General features: G+C 44.7%; 1 protein-coding gene across 1 annotated transcript in view; it reads right to left on the bottom strand.

Annotated features, from left to right (window-relative positions):
- mtmr10 (myotubularin related protein 10) overlaps positions 1–27,456 on the bottom strand; it is a 109,826-nt gene that overhangs the window by 70,597 nt on the left and 11,773 nt on the right. Inside the window, exon 4 of the mRNA XM_072282962.1 lies at positions 23,974–24,046. Within this exon, the coding sequence (XP_072139063.1) occupies positions 23,974–24,046 (73 nt within the window). The remainder of the gene's footprint in view (positions 1–23,973; positions 24,047–27,456) is intronic.

Below are 27,456 nucleotides of genomic sequence, written 5' to 3'. Positions count from 1 at the left end.
ACCTCGTCTAGCAGCTCATTCCACACTCCCACCACTCTCTGTGTGAAGAAGCCCCCCCTAATGTTCCCTTTAAACTTTTCCCCCCTCACCCTTAACCCATGTCCTCTGGATTTCTTCTCCCCTTGCCTCAGTGGAAAAAGCCTGCTTGCATTCACTCTATGTATACCCATCATAATTTTATATACCTCGATCAAATCTCCCCTCATTCTTCTATGCTCCAGGGGATAAAGTCCTAACCTATTCAACCTTTCTCTGTAACTAAGTTTCTCAAGTCCCGGCAACATCCTTGTAAACCTTCTCTGCACTCTTTCAACCTTATTAATATCCTTCCTGTAATTTGGTGACCAAAACTGAACACAATACTCCAGATTCGGCCTCACCAATGCCTTATACAACCTCATCATAACATTCCGGCTCTTATACTCAATACTTTGATTAATAACGGCCAATGTACCAAAAGCTCTCTTTACGACCCTATCTACCTGTGATGCCACTTTTAGGGAATTTTTTATCTGTATTCCCAGATCCCTCTGTTCTACTGCATTCCTCAGTTCCTTACTGTGAGGGGATCCAGGAGTGCCTCTACTAACTGTTTGAAGAGAGACAGAGAGAGACATTCATCATTGATGGTTTGTTTGGAAAGGAGAGAGACAGTTATTTACCACTGATATGTTGCTTTTGAAAAGAGAGAGAGGGAGATGAAGATTAACGGACTGTCACTTTAAGGCATTGGAAGTAACTTTGGATTTTTACTGAGTTTGGAGTTAGAGACAGCACTGAGCAGCTCAAAGGTGGCTATGGTGACCAAAGGCAGATTGTTGATGTTACTTTCAAGGACTTGTTGCCTGCTTGTACTCCTTTACAGACAAAGGAGGGAGGGACTCTTTGAATGACAGGTGATGCTCAGCCTGATGAAATAAATGGGAAGTCAGATGATACAGACCTCAGGACACATGATCTGGACACTGAATGAGCATTGCTGTGCCCGCAGAGAAAGTGGGTTTTTGGAGGATCGATCAGGTGAATCGATCCAAATTGCTATTCCAGTTTGAGGAGAAGGGGTTGACTGGTGGGGAGTTGTCTATGTGTCCACCCTCGCCTGGGTGATAGCTCCACCACAGAAGACCGGTCCCCCTGGTTAAAGTCACAGTCGGTGACTTGTAAAGGATTTCCGAGGACGACGAGAAGATCGACGGTATCAGCTCACCTGAAGACTCAACTCACTCTCTCTCTCCATCACTACTCAACTAAATACCACAAACTGAACTGAACTGAACTTTACTCAACATCGTAAGGCTGTATCTTTTTACCCCTAGACTTAAAGAAGCTTGGTTTTTTTCATACAAATATATATTCCACACTTACTTTTATATATAATCATTGCTAACCTGTTTGATTTATTTACATTTATATTACTGTATTGTGTAGTTACTAATAAATATTAGTAGTTTATAGCAATACGAGACTCCAAAGTGTTTTCCATCTCTACTGGTTCTTTATCCCCGTCACAGGGTCCGTGACACTTACCATTTACCCTGTATTTTCTACCTTGGTTTGTCCTTCCAAAGTGCAATACCTCACACTTGTCTGTGTTAAACTCCATCTGCCATTTTTCAGCCCATTTTTCCAGCTGGTCCAAATCCCTCTGCAAGCTTTGAAAACCTTCCTCACTGTCCAATACACCTCCAATGTTTGTATCATCAGCAAATTTGCTGATCCAATTTACCACATTATCATCCAGATCATTGATATAGATGAACCCAGCACTGATCCCTGTGGCACACCAAAAGTCACAGGCCTCCACTCTGAGAAGCAATCCTCTACTACCACTCTCTGGCTTCTTCCATTGAGCCAATGTCTAATCCAATTTACCACCTCTCCATGTATATCTAGTGACTGAATTTTCCTAACTAACCTCCTATGCGGGACCTTGTCAAAGGCCTTACTGAAGTCCATGTAGACAACATCCACTGCCTTCCCTTCATCCACTTTCCTGGTAACCACCTCCAAAAACTCCAATAGATTGGTCAAACATGACCTACCACGCACAAAGCCATGTTGACTCTCCCTAATAAGTCCCTGTCTATCCAAATGCTTGTAGATTCTGTCTCTTAGTACTCCCTCCAATAACTTACCCACTACTGATGACAAACTTAACGGCCTTTCGGATCCTTTTTTAAAACAACGGAACAACATGAGTCATTCTCCAATCCCCTGGCACCTCACCCGTAGACACCGACATTTTAAATATTTCTGCCAGGGCCCCCGCAATTTCAACACTAGTCTCCTTCAAGGTCCGAGGGAACACCCTGTCGGGTCCTGGGGATTTATCCACTTTAATTTGCCTCAAGACAGCAAGCACCTCCTCCTTTTCAATCTGTACAGTTTCCATGATCTCACTACTTGTTTCCTTAATTCCATTGACTTCATGCCAGTTTCCTTAGTAAATACAGACGCAAAAAACCCATTTAAGATCTCCCCCATTTCTTTTGGTTCTGCACACAGCCGACCACTTTGATCTTCAAGAGGACCAATTTTATCCCTTACAATCCTTTTACCTGTAAAAGCTCTTTGGATTATCCTTCACTTTGACTGCCAAGGCAACCTCATGTCTTCTTTTAGCCCTCCTGATTTCCTTCTTACATATTTTCTTGCACTTTTTATACTCCTCAAGCACCTTATTTACTCCCTGTTTCCTATACATGTCATACAACTCTCTCTTCTTCTTTATCAGAGTTGCAATATCCCTTGAGAACCAAGGTTCCCTATTCCTATTCACTTTGCCTTTAATCCTGACAGGAACATAAAAGCTCTGCACTCTCAAAATTTCTCCCTTGAAGGCTTACCACTTACTGATCACATCCTTGCCAGAGAACAACCTGTCCCAATCCACGCTTTTTAAATCCTTTCATTTCTTCAAATTTGCCCTTCTTCCAGTTTAGAACCTCAACTCTAGGACCAGATCTATCTTTATCCATGATCAAGTTGAAACTAATGGTGTTATGATCACTGGAACCAAAGTGCTCCCCTACACACACTTCCGTCACTTGTCCTAACTCGTTTCCTAATAGGAGATCTAATATTGCATCCTCTACATATTGATTTAGAAAACTTTCCTGAACACATTTTACAAACTCTAACCCATCTAGATCCCTAACAGTATGGGAGTCCTAATCAATATGAGGAAAATTAAAATCCCCTACCACCACAACTTCATGTTTCCTGCAGTTGCCTGCTATCTCTCTGCAGATTTGCACCTCCAATTCTCGCTATTGGGTGGTTTGTAATACAACCCCACTAACGTGGCCATACCTTTCCTGTTTCTCAGCTCCACCCATAAGGACTCAGTAGACAAGCCCTCTAATCTGTCCTGCCTGAGCACTGCTGTAACATTTTCCCTGACAAGCAATGCTAACCCCCCCGCCCCCACCTTTCATTCCTCTGCCTCTATCGGAAACATTGGAACCCTGGAGTATTAAGCTGCCAGTCCTGCCCCTCCTGTAGCCAAGTTTCACTAACTGCTATAACGTCATAATTCCATGTGTCAATCCACACCCTCAACTCGTCTGCCTTCCCCACAATACTCCTAGCATTGAAATATATACACCTCAGAAGATTTTTACCACCACTCACAACCTTTCTATTGGCGGCTTTGCTTGAACTTTTAACATCATTTATTTTCACCCCAGCCCCACTGTCAGCTCTGGCACTCTGGTTCCCATCCCCCTGCAAATCTAGTTAAAAGCCTCCCCAACAGCACTAACAAACCTCCCTGAAAGGATATTGGTCCCCTTGTAGTTCAAGTGTAACCCGTCTCTCTTGTACAGGTCCCACCTGCCCCAGAAGAGGTCCCAATGATCCTGAAATCTGAAACCCTGCCCCCTACACCAGTTCCTTAGCCACTTGTTCATCCTCCAGAGCATCCTATTCTTACCCTCACTGGCACATGGCACAGGTAGCAATTCTGAGATTACCACCCTGGAGGTCCCGCTTTTCAACTTCCTACCAAGCTCTCTATACTCACTCTCCAGGACCTCCTCACTCTTCCTTGCTATGTCATTGGTACCGATGTGCACCACGACATCTGGCTGATCACCCTCCCACTTCAGAATGTCATGCAATCGATCAAAGACATCCTTGACCCTGGCACCTGGGAGGCAACAAACCATCCTGGATTCTCTGTCACGACCACAGAACCTCCTATCTGCACCTCTAATTATCGAGTCCCCTATCACTACCGCTCTCCTCTTTTTATACTTTATAGTCGCCAAACAATTGGTACTAGAATGTACAATCATCACAGCAATATTTGATTCTGTGCTTCACACTCCCTGGATTACAAATATTAAATATTAAAGATATTAAAAATAGTTAATATTAGTAAATATTAAAATTTTAAATTATAAATCATAAATAGAAAATAGAAAAATGGGAAGTAAGGTAGTGCAAAAAAAACCAGGAGGCAGGTCCGGATATTTGGAGGGTACGGCCTAGATCTGGGTCAGTATCCGTTCAGCAGTCTTATCACAGTTGGAAAGAAGCTGTTCCCAAATCTGGCCGTACAAGTCTTCAAGCTCCTGAATCTTCTCCTGGAGGGAAGAGGGACGAAAAGTGTGTTGGCTGGGTGGGTCGTGTCTTTGATTATCCTGGCAGCACTGCTCCGACAGCATGGATTGTGTGATGTGTGATGGTTTGTGTGATGTGCTGCGCCGTGTTCACGATCTTCTGCTGCTTCTTTCGGTCTTGGACAGGACAACTTCCATACCAGGTTGTGATGCACCCTAGAAGAATGCTTTCTACGGTGCATCTATAAAAATTAGTGAGGGTTTTAGGGGACAGGCCAAATTTCTTTAGTTTTCTCAGAAAGTAAAGGCACTGGTGGGCCTTCTTTGCAGTGAACTCTGCTTGGTTGGACCAAGTCAGGTCATTTGTGATATTGAGCCAGAGGAGCTTTTGACCTGTTCCACTTGCTCCACCCTCCCTTCTGCACTGCAGAACCAGACTCAGTGCCAGAGATCTGTCTGCTGCAGCTTGTCCCAGGTAAGTCATCCCCCCCCCCCCCAACGGTATCCAATGCGGTATACTTGTTGTTGAGGGGAATGGCCACAGCTCCGCCTGCCGTTTCCCCTTCCCTCACCTGACAGTGACCCAATTTCCTGTGCTCTGCTCCTTTGGCGTAACTACCTCCCTGTAGCTACTATCCATAATCTCATCATTCTCCCGAATGATCCAGAGGTCATCCAGCTCCTGCTCCAGTTCCCTAACACGGTTAGGAGCTGCAGCTGGATACACTTCTTGCAGGTGTCGTTGTCAGGGACATCGGAGGGCTCCCTGACTTCCCACATCCTGCAAGAGGAGCATTCCAACATCCTGCCTGGCATTCTCTCTACTCTAAACAAACTGGACAAAAAAACTTAGCGGAACCTACCCTGGCCTCTGCCTGTTCTCGCCGAAGCCTGTTGAGCCAAACCTGTCCCACTCTGCTCCCTCTCAATCCGCTGCCTGCTGTATATGGTGGTCTGTTATTAAACCTTGGCGCGCTACGTCACGCGCCTGCGCAGTGCAGACCCTTCTCCCCGAGCAGTGTTTATATAAAAAAAAGACTTCTTGTACCCAATTTCTTCACTCCCTTCTTCTCAGCTGCTTGCTTCGACTGAAACTTCTGTGTGATGTCTCAAGTGGTTGACCTTGTCCCATCATGCCACCAAACTAGAGATGAATTGTTTTTGACTCCATTCATGGCCTCTCATATCTGGGCTGGAAGGTCTCGCAGACACTGATTGCACTAAAGCAGGGGTCGGCAACCTTTTTGCCTCTGTGGGCCGGATCGCATATTAATGAACGGACAGTGGGCCAGATAAATGCCATAAAAAACTTGAAATATGGGAATTATCCATTTAAATACATCTACTTATGTTGTGCCTCAAATTAATGAATAACGCATGCCAGAAAATCATTTGTGCTTAAGGTTGCCTACCCCTGCACTAAGGTTTGTGTGGTACAGCCTTCGTAAGGACATGGATTGTCCTCTAATTGGAGTGCCAGGGGGCAAAAATTAACCATCATGTTCAGGGACCATTGGCAACATTTGACATCCCTGAAAAGTTTGACGATGTCAATGTTTTTGATCTTCTTCCCCCCCCCCAACCTCCTCCCATGGTTTCACGCAATTCCTTACCATGGTAAACCATACCACCACGTGGCCAGAAGTCATCCCTCCAGCATCAACAATGGCCGCAAACATGGCTTGGGCATTGACTTGTACCTCGGTTGCTCGGTTTGGCACTCCATCTGATATTTCCTCTGACCGCGGTCCGCTATTCACATCTAATTTCTGGGCTGCAGTGGCCCAGAACTTCGGTGTTAGATTACATCACACCACGGCGTACCATCCGTAGTCTATGCTCCTTAAAGCATAAGGCTGCTCTGAGGGCTTCCCTGACTGAAGAGTGTTGGCATGATTGAATTGAATTGACTATATTTCTTACATCCCTCACATACGTGAGGAGTAAAAATCTTTATGTTACGTCTTCATCTGAATGTACAATGTGCAAATTTTAGTAATTTGTAATCAATAGTATGTACAGTAAGATATACAACATAGTCAATATAGCTTAGAAATACAATTGTGTCAGCGTGAATTAATCAGTCTGATGGCCTGGTGGAAGAAGCTGTCCTGGAGCCTGCTGATCCTGGCTCTAATGCTGCAGTACCATTTCCGGGATGGTAGCAGCTGGAACAGTTTGTGGTTGGGGTGACTCGGGTCGCGATGATCCTTCAGGCCCTTTTTACGCACCTGTCACTGTAAGTGTCCTGAATCATGGGAAGTTCACATCTACAGATGCGCTGGGCTGTCCACACCACTCTCTGCAGAGTCCTGTGATTGAGGGAAGTACAGTTCCCATACCAGGCAGTGATGCAGCCACAGATGAATTTTCTGTTTTGGATTACTGAAAAACTGGGTCTTGTGGGAGACTGACTGAAGATCCACAACTGAATGACATTACTCAAGATAGCTCACCAATACCTAACCACTAAAGCACACACCAGAGGACGTCATTCCACCATACTGTTCTTGGTCATACCCCAGTGTTTCTCTACTGCCCTCACAACTGGACCATGATTAAAAGCACCAAGGTAATTTCTGCTCAACGTATAGGTTATTTATTATTGTCAGTGGCTGTCTAGGCAAAACACAGGAGCAAATACTGTGCTTAAAGTACGCTAAGACAGATCCTCCCATGCACTGAGCAAGTCTCCAATAGCTCATGGAAAGCTAAAGTGTAATCACTTTAGTTGCAATAAAATTCAATAATTAATGTTGTACCGTATAGCCTACAGTACAATCAGGGACTACTTTATGTTTTAGTAACACGTCGTTGAATGCGCTATTAGGCACATATTGAGCATGCACTATTAGGCGCGTATTGATCTGTACTTGTGTGTCCAGTTCGGATTATGCCAGTAAAGAACCATGAAACTTAGCTCCCGTCTCCAGCGTTTTTGTTAATAGCATTGTTGTGTAACCAGGCCCCATACACAACAAATTGGTGACGAGGTTAATGAACCTACGTCGTATCGGAATACCATGTTTTAATTGATAGCGACACTCGGAAGAAGAGCGCAAGGAATGAGCCAAGGAGCGGGAGAAGGAGGCAGAGCGAGGCTGCAAGTCTGAAAGGAAGCGGGAGCACAGCTGGGGTCGGGAACGTCGGGAGACCAAGAGACACAGTCGGAGCCGCAGCACGTCCAGGCGAGACCACAGCCAGCGCTGACCCCCAGGGACTGAGGGTCTGCCTGCCCCAGAAGGGAGATAAAAAGGAGTGACACACACATCTAGATGGACTGCACTCGTGGCGCTAGCAAAAAGGACACATGAGTCAAAAAGAAAACAAGGGGAAAACGGGGCTAAATTAACATAACAAAGATGGCGATGGTTGGAACCATTTGATAGTGACATTGAAGACTGGGCAACTTACATTGAGAGAGTGGTTATATTGTGAGGCTAATGGTGTTAATGATGAAAAGAAAGCCAGCATCTTACTCAATATTATGGGAGCAAAAACATACAGGCTGCTACAGAGCCTGTTAACCCCTGAAAAGCCAGCTGTCAAAACGTTCAAGCAAATAGTAGAAACTCTCCAACAGCAGAACAGAAATGAAGGAAAGAAATGTTACCATTGTGGGAACATCTCACATGACCCTGATGACTGCTGGTTTAAAGACAAAGAATGCAGAAACTGTGGCAAACAGGGCCACACTGGCAGAGTATGCAAATCTAGTAAACAGCAGAGAAAGGACAAAATACAGAGAAACAAGAAACCCCAGAAAGGAAAACACAACAATGTACACAAAATGGAAGAAAGTAGTTCTGATGAAAAGGACTCAGACGAAAGTGAATTTCTTGTCTGCAACTTCACAGTGTGGAAGAGACAGATGATCGAAGAGTAATAAGGATCACTCCACAAGTGGCAGGCGTGAGACTGAAAATGGAGTTGGACACAGGCTCAGCTTTAACAGCTCTGTACATGACTACAAATGACTGTTTTCTCATATACCTCTGAAACGAACTAAACTACTGCTAAAGACTTACACAGGACAGAAAGTGCGTCCCAAAGGTAAAATTAAAGTGACAGTGACCTACGGAAACAAAACACAGCAGCTGAACCTCTATGTACTGAAAAATGGAGGACCATCGTTGCTGGTACGTGAATGGCTCAGGAAAATCCAGTTGGATTGGCACACCATCAAGGCACTAGATGTGTCAAGAAAAGAGAGCAGCTCAGTGGGGAAGATATTCGCAGCTCTCCTCTCACCCACTGTCAACCATTACAATGATGAGAAGGAGCTAGACAGCATCAACGATGAGGACAAATGCAGTATCTGTGGCTGTGCCTCGGATGAAGATACAGAGGATGCAAGGAAGACAGATATTGCCAAAAAGCAGGATGACAAAGACTACCTGGAAGTAAAAGAGCAGATGTACCAGGAGAAATTGACATCTCTCAAAAGACAGCTACAGCAGTTACAGGAAGGCACTTTGCAGGAGTATCAGAAAAGGATGAAGAAACTAGATCAACAATACAAGGAAAGAATACAAAATGCAGAGCTTTTTCTACAAATGGAGACAGAACAAGTGGAAAGGAATTATATTAAAGAGAAGAAAGCAGCGGTGAAGGAATCAAGATAAAAGGATTGAGTTAGAAGAAAAGAAAAAGATGATTGAGAATGAGAGGCTAACAATGGAACTCACAGGAGATTCTATGGAGGTAAGGCGAATAATGACTAGGAAACTAGGGAGGAGACCGAATGACCCTGTTCCAATTACAGACACAAGATGAAAACCTGCAGCTGTGCAGTTAAATTACTTGTTAACAGATGAACAGGTAATGGAAGATCTGTGAACTCTCAATAAACTTAAATCTCCGAAAAGACCAGTATCTCCGTCTTCTCCTGAACATCTTCCCAGCACTCCTACTGAATCACCAGCACAAAGATATGAAGCACGAATAGAAGATGGAAAGTTATATTATGGTAAGAGATGATATCATAAAGGTCAGGCTATCGATTTGGAATCTAAGGAGAATACGAAGATTGGCTGTGTAATTAGCTCAGCTGGAACAAATGAGATATGGGTAAGGAATACAAGTGATAACACAAAGATGTGTATATATCTAGGACAGCTGCACAGAGGAGTCTTCATTATACAGAGGCGATCTGCTGCCTAGAACTCTTAGCAAGTTGGAGGTGCACATCTTCTTAACTCCTTATGCTCAGAGGTCAACTTTTCATGACTTTTATATGGAAATCTGTATTAAAACAAACAAGTTTATCGACAGACGTTACCCAGAGAGGCAGAGAAGACCCCCTACCAAGAGACTTGAGTTATAAATGGGTCTTAGACCAAAAGTAAAAAAAAGGCTCGTTATAATTTGACATTATTAAGTTACTAAGTAAACAAATGGTAGGCGTTTGTATGTTAAGGGTAAACATATTTGTTTAGCATAGTGTCCCAGTAAAAAAAAAGTTGATACACTATTAAAATAAAAGGGGAGGAGTGTACTGTATAGCCTACATTATAATAAGGGACTACTTTATGTTTTAGTAACACGTCGTTGAATGCGCTATTAGGTGCGTATTGATCTGTATGTGTGTGTCCAGCTCAGATTATGCCAGTAAATAAAGAACCATGAAACTTAGCTCCCGTCTCCAGCATCTTTATTAATTTTTTTTATTATTATTATTTATTATTATTTGTTGTGTAACCAGGCCACATACACAACAAATGTAAACATTGGACTAAAGTTTGAAATGGAAAGTCACATCAGGTCCCACTATAAGGAACGATATGGTAAATATGGAGGAGGTTCTTTGATCAGAGCTAACTTAGAAATAATGGGGCAGTAGGACGGGAACCAGAGAGAGGGCTGAAGATGAGATAGATGGCATACTGTACAATTGGACACAGTGTGTAGTCAGACTATGAGGATGGACAAGCAGATGATAGGGTAAAACTGCAGACACTGGGATAAGATGAAGTGTAATCTGCAGACAAGATCAAAAACAGTGATATATACAGGAATTATATTTGAATACACGCAGTATACCACTGTGTGGTAACCGGAATCTCCGGAGCAGAAGGCCCCAAAATCCTCGGCTTTGTGTGTTTCAGCGGCCGGGGCAAGGTCGAAGGCACTTGGCAGAGGATGGCGCTCGGGAGGCTGTATCGGAGAGGCTGGTCGGAAGCTCGAAGTTTTCGGATGGATGGACAGTGTCGGCTGTGGTCGGCTGCTTCCAAGGCATCAGCAAGTTGATGGTGCCTGGAGGTTTATGGAAGGGAGTTTCTCCCTTTTGCCGCCTGCTATCGGGGACTTGAGAGTCGATCGACTCGGGGACTTTTGAGACTTTATTTATCGTGCCCATGGTTTGTTCTTCATCAAATTATGATATTGCTTTGCACTGCTGTAACTATATGTTATAATAATGTGGTTCTGTCAGTGTTCGTCTTTGGTTTGTCCTGTTTTCTGTGATATCACTCTGGAGAAACATTGTATCGTCTCTTAATGCATGTATGCTCTTCTAAATGACAATAAAAAGAGGACTGAGTGTTCTCATAATCTAATCTAATCTAATATGGAATAAGGTCGATGATCTTGGGCACTTAAGAGATTGGCAGGTACGATGTGGGCATCACTGAGTCATGGCTGAAAGAAGATTATAGTTGTGAGCTTAACATTCAAAGATACGCACTGTATCAAAAGGACAGGCAGCGAGGCAGAGGGAATGGGATGAAACATAGAAACATAGAAAATAGGTGCAGGAGTAGGCCATTCGGCCCTTCGAGCCTGCACCGCCATTCAGTATGATCATGGCTGATCATCCAACTCAAAACCCTGTACCAGCCTTCCCTCCATACCCCCTGATCCCTTCAGCCACAAGGGCCATATCTAACTCCCTCTTAAATATAGCCAATGAACTGGCCTCAACTGGCCTCTGCCCTGTGGCAGAGAATTCCACAGATTCACCACTCTCTGTGTGAAGAAGTTTTTCCTAATCCCGGTCCTAAAAGGCTTCCCCTTTATCCTCAAACTGTGACCCCTCGTTCTGGACTTCCCCAACATCGGGAACAATCTTCCTGCATCTAGCCTGTCCAATTCCTTTAGGATTTTATACACTTCAATAAGATCCCCCCTCAATCTTCTAAATTCCAATGAATATAAGCCTAGTCGATCCAGTCTTTCATCATATGAAAGTCCTGCCATCCCAGGAATCAATCTGGTGAACCTTCTTTGTACTCCCTCGATGGCAAGGATGTCTTTCCTCAGATTAGGGGACCAAACCTGCACACAACACTCCAGGTGTGGTCTCACCAAGGCCTTGTACAACTGCAGTAGTACCTCCTTGCTCCTGTACTCGAATCCTCTTGCTATGAATGCCAGCATACCATTCGCCTTTTTCACCGCCTGCTGTACCTGCATGCCCACTTTCAATGACTGGTGTATAATGACACCCAGGTCTCGTTGCACCTCCCCTTTTCCTAATTGGCCACTATTTAAATAATAATCTGTTTTCCTGTTTTTGCCACCAAAGTGGATAACCTCACATTTATCCACATTAAATTGCATCTGCCATGAATTTGCCCACTCACCTAACCTATCCAAGTCACCCTGCATCCTCCTCACGGCTAACACTGCCGCCCAGCTTCGTGTCATCCACAATCTTGGAGATGCTGCATTTAGTTCCCTCATCTAAGTCATTAATATATATTGTAAACAACTGGGGTCCCAGCACTGAGCCTTGCGGTACCCCACTAATCACTGCCTGCCATTCTGAAAGGGTCCCGTTTATTCCCACTCTTTGCTTCCTGTCTGCCAACCAATTCTCTATCCACATCAAATACCTTACCCCCAATACCATGTGCCTTAAGTTTGCACACTAATCTCCTGTGTGAGACCTTGTCAAAAGCCTTTTGAAAATCCAAATATACCACATCCACTGGTTCTCCCCTCCCCTATCCACTCTACTAGTTACATCTCTTTTGGTAAAAAATGAAATCAAATCCTTAGATGGAGGTGACACAGGACCGGAAGATGTAGAATGCTTGTGGGTGGAGCTAAGAAATTGCAAGGGTAAAAAGACCCTGATGGGAGTTATATACAGGTCTCTGAACAGTAGCCAGAATGTGGAATACAAATTACAATGCCAGATAGAAAAGATATACAAAAAGGACAAAGTTAGAAACATAGTAAACCTACAGGCCCTTCGGCCCACAATGCTGTGCTGAACATGTACTTACTTTAGAAATTACCTAGGGTTACTGTGACGGGATCCTGAATTACCTCTATGAACTGTGCTCAATTACCCCTATTAACTGTGCTTTTGAAAAGAGAGAGAGAGAGAGAGAGAGTTATTTACCACCGATATCTTGTTTTGAAAAGAGAGAGAGAGAGAGAGACGAAGACTAACTGTTGGACTGTCACATCAAGGAACGAGAAAGAACTGAGTAACTTTTGGATTTCTGCTGAGTTGGAGATGGCACCGAGCAGCTCGTAAGTCGCTATGGTGACCGAAGGCAGCGTTACTTAATGGACACTTGATGTTATGATTTTCGGCGGGTTGTTGATACTTCTCAAGGACTTTTGCCTGCTTGTATTTCTTATACAAAGAGAGGAAGGAGGAGTTATTTTGAATGACAGCTGACGCTCAGCATGGGAAGATAAAATAGGTCAGATGATAGACCTCGGACACATGTTTGGACACTGAATGAGCATTGTCGTGCCCACAAGAAAAGTGGGTTGGAGGGTCGATCAGGCAAATCGATCCGTCGCTCTTGCAGGGGGAAACGGAAAGGGGTTGACTAGTGGGGAGTTGTCCATGTGTCCACCCTCACCTGGGGGATAGCTCCACCACAGAAAACCGGTCCCCTTTGTTAAAGTCACAGTCGATGACTTTTAAAGGATTTCGAAGGACAACGAGGAGATCGACGGCATCAGCTCACCTGAAGACCCAAATCACTCCCTCTCTGTCTCTCTCTCCATCACTACTCAACTCAATACCATGAACTGAACTGAACTGAACTTTACTCATCATCGTAAGGCTGTATCTTTTTACCCCGAGACTTATGAAGCTTGGTTTTTCATACACCTATTTCCACACTTACTGATATACTTACTTATTTATATAATCATTGCTAACCTGTTTGATTTATCTACATTTATATTACTGTATTGCATAGTTACTAATAAATATTATTAGTTTATAGCAATACTAGACTCCAAAGTGTTTTCCATTTCCATTGGTTCTTTATTCCCATCACGGGGTACGCGACAGTTACCCATAGCCCTTTATTTTCCTAAGCTCCATGTACCTATTCTAGAGTCTTTTGAAAGACCCTATTGTATCCACCTCCACCACCGCCACCCCATTCCATGCACTCACCACTTTCTGCGTACTTACCCCTGACATCTCCTTCGTAACTACTTCCAAGCACCTTAAAATTGTGCCCTCTTGTGTTAGCCATTTCAGCCCTGGTAAAAAGCCTCTGACTATCCACACGATCAGTGCCTCTCATCATCTTATACATCTCTATCACGTCACCTCTCATCCTGTGTCGCTCCAAGGATAAAAGACCAAGTTCACTCAACCTATTTTCATAAGGCATGCTCCCCAAGCCAGGCAACATCCTTGTAAATCCCCTCTGCACCCTTTCTATGGTTTCCACGTCCTTCCTATAGTGAGGCGACCAGAACTGAGCACAGTACTCCAAGTGGGGTCTGACTAGGGTCCTATATAGCTGTAACATTACTTCTCGGCTCTTAAACTCAATCCCACGATTGATGAAGGCCAATGCACCATATGCCGCCTTAACCACACAGTCAAAAAAGTTTCTGGTGAATGCAGCAGGTCAGGCAGCATCTTTAGGTAGAAGTAGAGTCGATGTTTTGGGCCGAGGCCCTTCGTCCTAATGGCCTGAAAAGTCGACTCTACCTCTTCCTAGACAGTCCTGACGAAGGGTCTTGGCCCGAAATGTCGACTCTCCCTCTTCCTAGAGATGATGCCTGGCCTGCTGTGTTCACCAGCAACTTTTATGTGTGTTGCTTGAAATTCCAGCATCTGCAGATTTCCTCATGTTTGAGTCAACCTGCACAGCAGCTTTGAGTGTCCTATGGACTCGAACCCCAAGATCCTTCTGATCCTCCACACTGCCAGGAGTCTTACCTTTTAATACTATATTCTGCCATCATATTTGACCTACCCAAATGAACCACCTCACACTTACCTGGGTTGACCTCCATCTGCCACTTCTCAGCCAGTTTTGCATCCTATTGATGTCCCGCTGTAACCTCTGACAGCCCTCCACACTGTCCCCAACACACCCAACCTTTGTGTCATCAGTAAATTTACTAACACATTCCTCCATTTCCTCATCCAGGTCATTTATAAAAATCACGAAGAGAAGGGGTTCCAGAACAGATCCCTGAGGCACAACACTGGTGACCGACCTCCATGCAGAATATGACCTGTCTACAACAACTCTGTCTCCTGTGAGCAAGCCAATTCTGGATCCCTTTGGATCCCATACCTGCTTACTTTCTCAATAAGCCTTGCTGAAATCCATATACACTACATCTACATCTCTACCTTCATCAATGTGTTTCATCATATCCCCAAAAAATTCAATCAGGCTCATAAGGCACGACCTGCCTTTGACAAAGCCTTGCTGACTATTCCTAATCATATTATGCCTCTTCAAATGTTCATAAATCCTGCCTCTCAAGATCTTTTCTTTCAATTTACCAACCACTGAAGTAAGAATCACTGGTCTATAATTTCCTGGGCTATCTCTACTCCATTTCTTGAATGAAGGAACAACATCTGCAACCCTCCAATCCTCTGGAACCTCTCCGGTCCCCATTGATGATGCAAAGATCATTGCCAGAGGCTCAGCAACCTCCTCCCTTGCCTCCCACAGTAATCTGGGGTATATCTCGTTCCGCCCCGGTGACTTATCAACTTGGTGCTTTCCAAAAGCTCCAGCACATCCTCTTTCTTAATACCTATATGCTCAAGCTTTTCAATCTGCTGTAAGTCATCCCTACAATTGCCAAGGTTCTTTCCGTAGTGAATATTGAAGCAAAGTATTCACTATGGAAAAGTTACTAGAGTCATGGGGGATTTCAAAATGCAGGTGGATTGGGACAATCTCAAGAGAGGAAATTTGTACAATGCCTTTTTAGAGCAGCCTGTGGTTGAGCTCACTAGCAGACCTGCAGCTCTGAATTGGTGTTATGCAATGACCTAGATTTGAACTGGGAGCTTCAGGTAAAGGAACCCTTACGAGATGGTGATCATACGATAGAATTCGCCCTACAAATTTCAGAGGGAGAAAATAAAGTCAGATGTGTCAGTATCACAGCAGAGTAAAGAGAATTACAGAGGCATGAAAGAGGAGCAAGGTTGATTGAAAGGATACACTAGCAGGGATGAAGTAGTATTCCAAAGGGATAATGAGGCAACAGTGGCTGACAAGGGAACTCATGGCCAACATAGAAACATAGAGAACATAAATGCAAAAGACAGGACAAATAATACAGCAAAATTAGTGGGAAGTTAGATGATTGGGAAGCTTTTAAAAACCAACAGAAAGCAACTAAAAAAGTCAGAAGGAGGGAAAAGATGAAATATGAAGGGAAATTAGGCAATAATATCAAAGAGGATACCAAAAGGTTTTCAGATACAGTATATATAGGATTAATTACAGAATAGTTAATAGAGTAAAAGAGAGGTGAGAGTGGATACCAGACTACTAGAAAAAGACACTAGAGAGGTAGTAATGGGGGACAATCAAATGGGCAGATGAAATTAATGAATATTTTATGTCACTCTTCACTGTGGAAGACATTAGCACAGCGATCCCCAACCGCAAAGCATGCGCTACTGGGCCACGAGGAAACAATATGATTTGGCGATGGGAGTCAGCTGCACCTTTCCTCATTCCTTGTCATGTCCACTGTTAAGCCATTACACATGTGAGGTCATTACCCGCGCGTCATCCATGTCAGCGCGGGAAGAAGATTCACACCTCGAGCTTGCAAATGACGGCGGGCTGAAAAGTATGTTTGACATAACATCTCTGCTGGCATTCTGGATCTCAAAGTCAAGGCTAAATATCCTGAGATAGCCAGGAAAACACTGAAAATGTTGCTTCCATTTCCAAAATATCTCTGCAATGAATGCAACGAAAACCAAATTGCGTAATAGACTGGACATAAGGAACCTTGTTCGAGTATCGCTGTCTCCCATCACCCCTCAATGGGACCATCTTGTTGCAGGGAAACAAGCCCGGGGCTCCCACTGATTCAGCGATATTGGCATGTTGCAATGATTTTATATGTTCATACGGGGAAAATATGTGCTGCGTGTTTAATATCCAAATGTTGCTTAAAATGTTATGATGCTATTGATTTACTTATATAACCATATAACAATTACAGCACGGAAACAGGCCATCTCTGCCCTTCTAGTCCGTGCTGAAAGCTACTCTCACCTAGTCCCACCGACCTGCACTCAGCCCATAACCCTCCATTCCTTTCCTGTCCATATACCTATCCAATTTTTCTTTAAATAATATCGAACCTGTCTCTACCACTTCTACTGGAAGTTCGTTCAACACTTACTTCAAGCTCCCCTGTCCTTCCCCAATAATTGACTTATCACTATATTCATGCGAGGAAAATATGTGCTGTGTGTTTAATATTAAATTCGTTAGACAAACCCTTTTAGAAACGAAATTGAGTGTATTAGCCACTTCTCACCTATATTCCGGTCGTGATTAACACCCCCGCCCCCAACAGAATCGCCAAAAAGGATTTGTAGAAAAAAATTGGCATGCACACGCATGTGCAAGGCACGCATGCGCACAGGTGCCCGCACAAGGCTTCATGGTCATTGTAGTCTCACGGTGTAAGCAACGTATTTGGCTCGACTCTTGTCCGTTGGCAACCCTATCCCACCCTGCCACCCCCCCCCCCCCCACGTCGGCCGGTCCGCAAGAATATTGTCAATATGAAACCGGTCTGCAGTGCAAAAAAGTTTGGGGACCCCTGCATTAGGAGTATGCCAGAAGTTCAAGAGTGTCAGGGACAAAAGTAAGCTTAGTTCCTATTACTAAGGAGAAGGTACTTAAAGGTCTGAAAGTAGATAACTCATCTGAACCAGATGGACTGCACTTCAGGGGTTCTGAAAGAGGTGGCTGAAGAGATTGTGGAGGCATTAGTAATGATCTTTCAAAAATCACTAGCTTCTGGAATAGTTCCGGAAGACTAGAATATTGCAAATGTCACCCCACTCTTCAAGAAGGGAGGGAGGCAGAAGGAAGGAAATTATAGGCCAGTTCACATGACTTCAGCAGATGGGAAGATGTTGGAGTCTATTATTAAGCATGAAGTTTCACAGTACTTGGAGGCACGTGATAAAATAGACCAATGTCAGCAGGGTTGTCTTGCCTGACAAATCTGTAGGGATTCTTTAAGGAAATAACAGACAGCATAGACAAGTTAACAAGCTAATACGGTATTACAGGAAAGGAATCAGTATGGGTAGAAACCTGGCTGACTGGCAGCAGGATGCAAAGAGTGGGAATAAAGGGAATAAAGGGTAATTGCTGGTGATAAGTGGTTTTAGGCCACTTCTTTTCAAGTCATATGTCAACTATTTGGATGATGGAATTTTGTGGCCAAGTTTGCAGATGATTTTAAGATAGGTGAAGTGACGGCTAGTGCTGAGGAAGCAGGGAGGCTGCAGATGGACTTGGCCAAATTGGGAGAATGAGCGAATAAATAGCAGATGGAATATAGTGTGGAGAAGTGTATGGTCATGCACTTTGGTAGCAGGAATAAAAGCACAGACAATTTTGCAAATGGGAAGATAATTCAAAAATCAGGGGTACAAAGGGATTGAAAGTCCTTGTACAGGATTCCCAGCTTAACTTCCAGGTTGAGTCAGTGCTAAGGAGGAAAATAAAATGTTAACATTCATTTTCAGAGGACTAGAATATCAAAGCAAAGATGTAATACTGAGACTTTATAAGGCATTGATCAGACCCACTGGAACACCAACATCAGATCCTGTATCTCTCATCAAGTGACACCCCAGACTCTAACACCAGCAACAGATCTTTAATTGTCATAAAGTAACTCCACGGCTCATAACACCAGCAACAGATTCTGCAACGGTCACAAAGTGATTCTCCAGCCTGCAACACCAGCAACAGATATAATAACTGTCATAAAGTGACTCCCTGGCTTGTAGCAGAGGTAACAGGTCCTCTAACTGTGACAAAGTGTCATCCCGGCCTGTAACACTAGCAACAGACCCTTTAACTGTCATAAAGCTGCACTTTTACCTTGGGCACAGAATAGCGTTTCCTTAAGGTTGTTATAGCCGGGGGTGGTAATGGGGGGCAAGCTCCCACTACCTATTAAATGCCTCTGACAACCAAGCCCAGTTCCAGGTCGTCATGTGTGGTTTAGCTACTAAGCCAGGCAAAAATGTTTCTACTGACAGGAGAATGGGCAAAGGAGGGTTACTGGGACCTTAAAGCCAGCTGCTTTGGACAGATGGGGCTCGTCAGCCGTGTTTGGCAATTCATTTAGGAGAAGGAAAATCTCAAAACTTCACTCCCTTATGGCTATACCCAGTCAAGGGAAAGACTTCAGGAATAAACCCTGAAGGAAAATTCTGCAGCCAGAGTCCCCAGAGGGCTTCCAGTCCGTTTGAGCTGACCGGAATTGCACTGAGACCGGTAAGCGCAAAGGAGGGGGGCTGGCGGTTCTGGTAAATAACAGATGGTGCAATCCTGGGCATATTACGATCAAGGAACGTGTTTGTAGCCCGGATATTGAACTTTTTGCTGTTGGACTCCGGCCATATTATTTGCCAAGGGAAATCTCGCATGCAATTGTGGTTGTTGTGTACATCCCTCCCTCTGCCAACCTGACGTCGGCACGTAACATCATTGACACCGTCATAGCCAGATTACAAACCCAGCACCCGAGTGCCCTCATTACCATCTTGGGTGACTTCAACCAGCTTACCATGGCTAGAACACTGCCCAACTTCACGCAGTATGTCAGCTGTACAACCAGAGGGGAGAGGACTCTGGATTTGATGTACACTAATGTTAAGGATGCATACAGCTCCTCTCCCCTCCCCCCACCGGGGAAGGTCAGATCACAACCTGGTGCATCTAAAACCCTGCTACGTGCCTCTGGTGAAGAGTAAATCTGCAACCTCGAGAACAGTGAGGAAATGGTCGGAGGAGGCTTATGAGGCGCTCCAGGGTTGTTTTAAGGTGACAGACTAGCAGGCACTCTGTGAGCCACATGGAGAGGATATTGATGGGCTCACAGAATGCATCACTGATTACATTAACTTCTGTGTGGACTGCAATGTTCCGACAAGAACTGTCCGTTGTTATTCAAATAACAAACCATGGGTGACAAAGGACATTAAGGACATCCTCAACGCTAAAAAGAGGGTGTTTAGAGATGGAAATAGGGAGGAGCTGAGGGCAATACAGAAGGACCTGAAAGCCAGGATCAGGGAGGCTAAAGACAGGTACAGGAGGAAGCTTGAGTGGAAACTCCAGCAGAACAACATGAGAGAGGTCTGGAGGGGGATGAGGGCCATCACTGGGTTTCGGCAAACTAGCAACAGAGGAGCTGAAGGCAGTGTGAACAGGGCCAACAAACTTAACCTGTTCTTTAACAGATTTGACATTGTGACCCCTGCCCAAACCCCACATGAGCCATCTGTTGTTGGCCCCCAACCAACACATATTCCACTCTCCCCTCCTACCCCTCCTCACAGTCCCCCACCCTGCTCTCATGACTATACCCCTCCCCCACACGAAACCACCACGGTGGGCTTCACGGCTGAACAGGTGAGACAACAGCTGAAACGTCTCAACCCAAGCAAGGCTGCAGGACCGGATGGTGTCAGTACCAGGGTGCTCAAAGCCTGTGCCCCTCAGCTATGTGGAGTACTTCGCCATGTATTCAACCTGAGCCTGAGGTGCCGGAGGGTTCCTGCACTGTGGAAGACGTCCTGCCTCCTCCCTGTGCCGAAGACGCCGTGCCCCAGCGGCCTCAATGACTACAGACCAGTGGCATTGACCTCCCACATCATGAAGACACTGGAGAGACTTGTTCTGGAGCTGCTCCGGCCTATGGTCAGGCCACACTTAGATCCCCTCCAGTTCGTCTACCAGCCCCAACTAGGAGTTGAGGATGCCATCGTCTACCTGCTGAACCGTGTCTACGCCCACCTGGACAAGCCAGTGAGCACTGTGAGGGTCATGCTTTTTGACTTCTGCAGTGTGTTCAACACCATCTGCCCTGCTCTGCCAGGGGAGAAGTTGACAGCGATGCAGGTGGATGCTTCCCTGGTAACATGGATTCTTGATTACCTGACTGGCAGACCACAGTACGTGTGTTTGCAACATTGTGTGTCCGACAGAGTGATCAGCAGCACTGGGGCTCCACAGGAGACTGTCTTATCTCCCTTTCTCTTCACCATTTACACCTCAGACTTCAACTACTGCACAGAGTCTTGTCATCTTCAGAAGTTTTCGGATGACTCTGCCATAGTTGGATGCATCAGAAAGGGAGATGAGGCTGAGTACAGGGCTACAGTAGGAAACTTTGTCACATGGTGTGAGCAGAATTATCTGCAGCTTAATGTGAAAAAGTCTAAGGAGCTGGTGGTAGACCTGAGGAGAGCTAAGGTACCAGTGACCCCTGTTTCCATCCAGGGGGTCAGTGTGGACATGGTGGAGGATTACAAATACCTGGGGATACGAATTGACAATAAACTGGACCGGTCTAAGAACACTGAGGCTGTCTACAAGAAGGGTCAGAGCCATCTCTATTTCCTGAGGAGACTGAGGTCCTTTAACATCTGCCGGACGATGCTGAGGATGTTCTACGAGTCTGTGGTGGCCAGTGCTATCATGTTTGCTGTTGTGTGCTGGGGCAGCAGGCTGAGGGTAGCAGACACCAACAGAATCAACAAACTCATTAGTAAAGCCAGTGATGTTGTGGGGATGGAACTGGACTCTCTGATGGTGGTGTCTGAAAAGAGGATGCTGTCTAAGTTGCATGCCATCTTGGACAATGTCTCCCATCCACTACATAATGTACTGGTTGGGCACAGGAGTACATTCAGCCAGAGTCATTCCACCGAGATGCAACACAGAGCGTCATAGGAAGTCATTCCTGCCTGTGGCCATCAAACTTTACAACTCCTCCCTTGGAGGGTCAGACACCCTGAGCCAATAGGCTGGTCCCTGGACTTATTTCACAATTTACTGGCATAATTTACATATTACTATTTAACTATTTATTACTATTTTCTATTACCATTTATTATTTCTATGACTGTTACTATTTACTAATAGTAATATTACTATTACTATTTCTATTACTATTTATTATTTATGGTGCAACTGTAACGAAAACCAATTTCCCCCGGGATCAATAAAGTATGACTATGACTAATGCAATCCCACATCCAGTTCAATATCGTACTGCCCAGGCTTGCATATCAGCTGGACAGCTAGAACACAACACGTGGACAACTCTGACCGATGGAGGCCTCAGACTCAGACTCAGGAAGAGTGTAATTAGCTGCACTGGCAGCTGGTCCGGATGGAATACCTGGCCCTGTGCTCAGAGTCTGTGCAGAGCAGTTGGCCAGGGTCTTCATGGACATTTTTAATCTGTCCCTGGCCACACAAGTTATCCCCACAAGCTTCAAGGTCACCACTATCATGCCAGTGCCAAAGCATTCCACTGCCACGGGCCTGAATGACTTCCGTCCAGTTGCACTGACCCCCAAAGTGCTTTGAGAGACTGGTTCTATCACATCTGAAATCCTGTCTGCCCACTACCCTGGAACCCCATCAATTTGCCTTTCGCACCAACAGGTCAACAGAGGACGCCATCTCCACGGCACTTCACTCTGCCCTGACCCACCTGGACAGCCCCAACTCTTACGTCAGAATGCTGTTCATTGACTTTAGCTCGGCATTCAATACTGTGATCCCCTCCGAGCTAATCGCCAAACTTCGCCAGCTTGGTATCAGCTCATCCCTCTGTAATTGGACCTTGGACTTTCTGACTAACAGACTCCAATCAGTTAAGTTAGACAACCTCTCCTCCTCCACTCTCACCCTGAACACCGGCGTGCCTCAAGGCTGTGTGCTGAGCCCTCTTCTGTACTCCCTTTTCACCTATGACTGTGTTTCTGTACATGGTTCTAACTCCATAATCAAGTTTGTAGACGACACCACGGTGGCTAGCCTGACCAGAGGGGATGATGAGACGGCCTACAGGGACAAGGTCCAGCACCTGGCTGCGTGGTGTGCCAACAGCAACCTGGCCCTTAACACCCAGAAGACCAAGGAGATCATTGTGGACTTCAGGCATGCTAGCAGCCACACTCACGTCTCCATCTACATCAACAGAGCTGTCGTGGAGCATGTATCAAGCTTCAAATTCCTTGGTGTCTGCATTTCCAAGGATCTCACCTGGTCCCTGAACTCCTCCATCCTGATCAAAAAGGCACAACAGCGCCTTTATTTCCTGCAGCGCATCAAGAAAGCTCACCTCTGTCCCAGGATACTGACGGAATTTTACTGCTATACCATTGAGAGCATACTCACCAACTGCATCTCAGTGTGTTATGGCAATTGTTCCATATTGGACCGCAAAGCACTCCAGCGTGTGGTGAAATCTGCCCAGCACCCAATTGCCCATCATTTAGATCATCTACCATAAACGCTGCCTAGGCAGGGCGAAAAGCATTATCAAGGATGCATCTCACCCTAACCATGGGCTTTTCACTCTTCTCCCATCCGCTAGGCACTACAGGAGCCTCCGCTCTCGCACCAGCAGGCACAGATAGAGCTTCTTCCCTGAGGCTGTGACCCTGCTGAACCTCACATCACAGTGCTAAGCAGTATTGCATCCATATTGTACTGTCTCAGTACTTTTATATTTGTGTGCTATAGCACTTACTTTTTATTCACAGTTATTTCGTAAATAACACTATTCTTTGCATTTCTGGCCAGATGCTAACTGTGTATTTCATTGGCTTTGTATCTGTACTCGGCACAATGACAATAAAGTTGAATCTAACCTAAAGAGCAAAGTTTGATGAAGTTTTTCATGCAAAGATGATGAGAACAAAGAACTCACAACGGTGGCAGTGTCTAAATCCATTAAAGAAACTTCTACAGTCAATAGCTGCAGTAATGAGGCCCTTAACAAATTCACAAGCCAACAACCAGTCACACAGATCTACAGCTGAGTATTAATCTCTGGTTCATCCATTCATTTACTATTTTCCAGCACTGTCGAGGGCAAGGAGGCTGGTCTTTGAGCCGTGATAAAACAAATAAAGCCACCATACCTGCCACAACTTGTTCCACACAGGTAAGGGAAATGTCATGTTCCTCCAGCAGCAGGTTTCTGTACTGAAGTTTCTGTGGTTCAACAGTTAAAAGCTAGAATTAAAATGTATCTTTTCACATTTGAATGAGGGACATTAAGAACTGTAACAGCTTTATTTGGCATTTTGGTTTAATATAACAATGAAAACATCAAGCATTGCGGATTGAGAATGTATGCATACAAACAAGTAAAAAAAGATGGGGTAAACTGCTCCACTTCTTGTGCCTGTTCCTGAATTCACTATGTTCCTTCTCATCTCATTGGTAACAGTCATCTTCAGTAACTTCCTTCCTTATACAGGCACAAGAGGCAGAATCCTGAGAGCTGGATGGCTCATGCCCTACTCAACCAACACTTCAACCTACTCCACAATCAATCCAACCCTTCCCTCTCACGTCACCCTCTATTCATAGCCAATTCAACCCTTCCTTCTCACATAGCCCTCTATTTTTCCTTGCTAGATCACACAACTCTTCTGCTTTCTCTTTCCGTATCAAAGACAATACTTCACGACTATCAGTGACCTGCTTTCGCCACTCTCATCGGTCTGGGTGAAAAATAGTCTCTAAATCTCTTACCTCGAGCTCTACGTCTACAGCCTCTTGCTTCATTCAGCTCTGATATGCAGAAACCTTTCCTGCAGTCTGCTCTACCCATCATTATGTCCGTTGTCTGATGTTGGCAATCATGGTCCCATAAACATGATTATTCTTGGCGAAGTTTTCTACAGAAGGGGTTTTGTCATAGACTTCTTCTGGACAGTGTCTTTACGAGATGGGTGACCCTGGCCATTATCAAGACTCTTCAGAGATTGTCTGCCTGGTGTCTGTGTTGCATTACCAGGACTTGTAATGTGCACCGACTGCTCATACAACTATCCACCATCTGCTCCCATGGCTTCATGTGACCCTGATCGGGGGTGGGGGGGGGGGGGGTGGGGGGCAGGTGGCTAAACACGTGCTGCACCTTGCCCAACGGTGACCTGCAGGCTAGTGGAGAGAAGAAGCGCCTTTGGTAGAGACATATCTCCACCCCAGCACCTGGACTCTATCCATATCCCTCATAATTTTTCATACCTCTATCATGTTCCCTCTTAATTCCTCCACCTCAGAGAGAAAGACTCAGCTTCTTCACCATCTCCTCATAACTAGCCCTGGTGAGTCTCCTCTGCACCGTCTGCAGTGCTATCAGTGGTGACCAGAACTGCACACAATACTTCAGCTGAGATTTTATAAAGTTGAAGCATAACCTTCTGTATTTGATCCCAAACTAACGAAGGCCAGAATTCCATATGTCTTCTTATCCATGTTGTCAACCTGCACTGCCACCTTCAAGGATCTATTTGCATTCCGAAATCCCTCTGTCCCTCAATACTTCCGAAGACCCGACTACTCATGGTGTACATCCTTGCCTCATTGGTACTCCAAAAACTGCATCACCTCACATCTGTCTGGATTAAACTCTACCTGGCATTCCTCAGCCCATTTCACCAACACATTGATATCTGTCTGCAGCTATGACTACCTTCCAGACTATCAACAACTCCACCACCAACCTTTATGTCATCCATGAACGTACTGACCATGACTGCCACATCCAATTCATTCAGTGATATTACAAACAAGGGTCCCAGTATCAATCCTGAGGAGAACCCACATCTTTACTCTCTGTCTCCTATTCCTTCACTTTATTGGCACTAGTTCCAAGAATGCAATGCCTGCTGCGTACTGTACCGAGGTCTCGGTCAAATACGGGACTTGGTCTAGTACCTGCATCTCCTCATTTCTGCACGAACTCCAAAATGAACTGGTACTGTGGTGTCCTAGTTCTCTCATGTCTGCTTGCTGACCTTCTTCCATTGACCACCACAACTGCAGGTGAACACTATGTTCCCTTCATCCAGGAAGCTACATCGAGAGCCCTTCCTGTTCACCCACACTATACTAATGAAGCTAATCTCCCATCAGATCTTCAATGTAATCATCTAGAAAGCCATAACCCCCAATGAATCATTCTCCACACCTTCACTGCCAATTGATTTAATAATTATTTGTCACATGTACATCAAAACATTGAAACATACAGTGAAATGTGTCATTTGGATCAACGAGCAACAGCATGAGGGCGTGCTGAGGGCAGCCCGTACATGTCGACATGCTTTTAGTGCCAACGTACCATCCCCACAATTTGCTAATCCTAACCCATTGTCTTTGGAATGTAGGAAGTAATCAGAGAACCCGGAGAAAATCTGCCTGGTCAAGGGGAGTACGTACAAACCTGCAGTGAGAATTGAACCCTGATCACTGGTGCTGTCAATCATTTGCTAGCCACTACACTACCATGTAGCCCACAAGGCCATGCTGTGCCTTACCTTACTCAGACTATATATAGATTCAAGTCCTGCATTATCCTAGTTATGGGTGCCTTGCATTTCATTTTCCATGTTACTACACGTTTAGGAGCCCAAAGATACTTCTAACCAAAGGTTTATTCCTTTTTCTATTTCTGGGCGCCATCCAAACTGATCGCACCATTTAGGTTTCTGACACAAGGTCCTTCCTCTCCACTGCCTTGGCCCCACCCTTTATTATCAGACTTCACCAAAATTAAACCTCCTGGAATTTTTCATTTGTAAGTTTTTTCACTTTGTAACCACATCTTACTACGCAATAGATCTTACCCATTGAGTTAAATTCTGCTATTAATTCAACTATCTTGCTGTCTTTTAGCAAATTTGTACTTTCCATCAGTAATTGGAAAAGAATTATGCAATCAAAGTACCTTGTACCTAAATGCAGTGTGAGAAAATGGAAAAAAACCTTGTAATCATTCCACCAAATATAGGTATGGCAGCAAGAGTTTGAGGATACTTCCCAAATGTGCTAAACTTATTGGGGTAGCTTGTCAGATTTCACTACAATCTTTGCACCCATCTGTTTTTTAACTAATCTAGCTAAACTATCTGAATCAAGCAAACATGGAACATAATTTGCTAACACTGTGTTCACATGAAGTGTTTCCTAACAACCATGAGGAAATCATTCAGTTTCCTATCCTCACTCAGTTGGCCAGAAATTGTTACACAGATAAACTGACAACAACTAGATTTTCCACTCCATTTGCTACGCCATGTATCATGAACCTTTTTGTTTGCATCCTTAATATTAATTTCATAACCGTCCTGTCAGGGAAGGAAAAGGTCGCTCTCAGGCTGGCAGACTGTGGCAGTGGGTAGTAAGGATTGATGGACATCAGATATTCACACCAGCAAATGTCACATTTCTAAATATGCTGAAGACACAAAACTAGGCAGGATTGTGAGTTGGGAGATGGATGTAGCTATGCTTCAAGGGGCAACTGAGTGGCAAGAACACAGTAGGCAGAATATAATGTGGAAAAATGTGAGATCATCCAAATGTGCAGGGTACTTTGAACTGGTGAC

This window comes from Mobula birostris, chromosome 18 (assembly GCF_030028105.1).
Source record: "Mobula birostris isolate sMobBir1 chromosome 18, sMobBir1.hap1, whole genome shotgun sequence".
NCBI lineage: Eukaryota > Metazoa > Chordata > Chondrichthyes > Myliobatiformes > Myliobatidae > Mobula > Mobula birostris.
The sequence above is the reverse complement of the archived record's forward strand: the minus strand, read 5'-3'. Positions and strand labels throughout refer to the sequence as shown.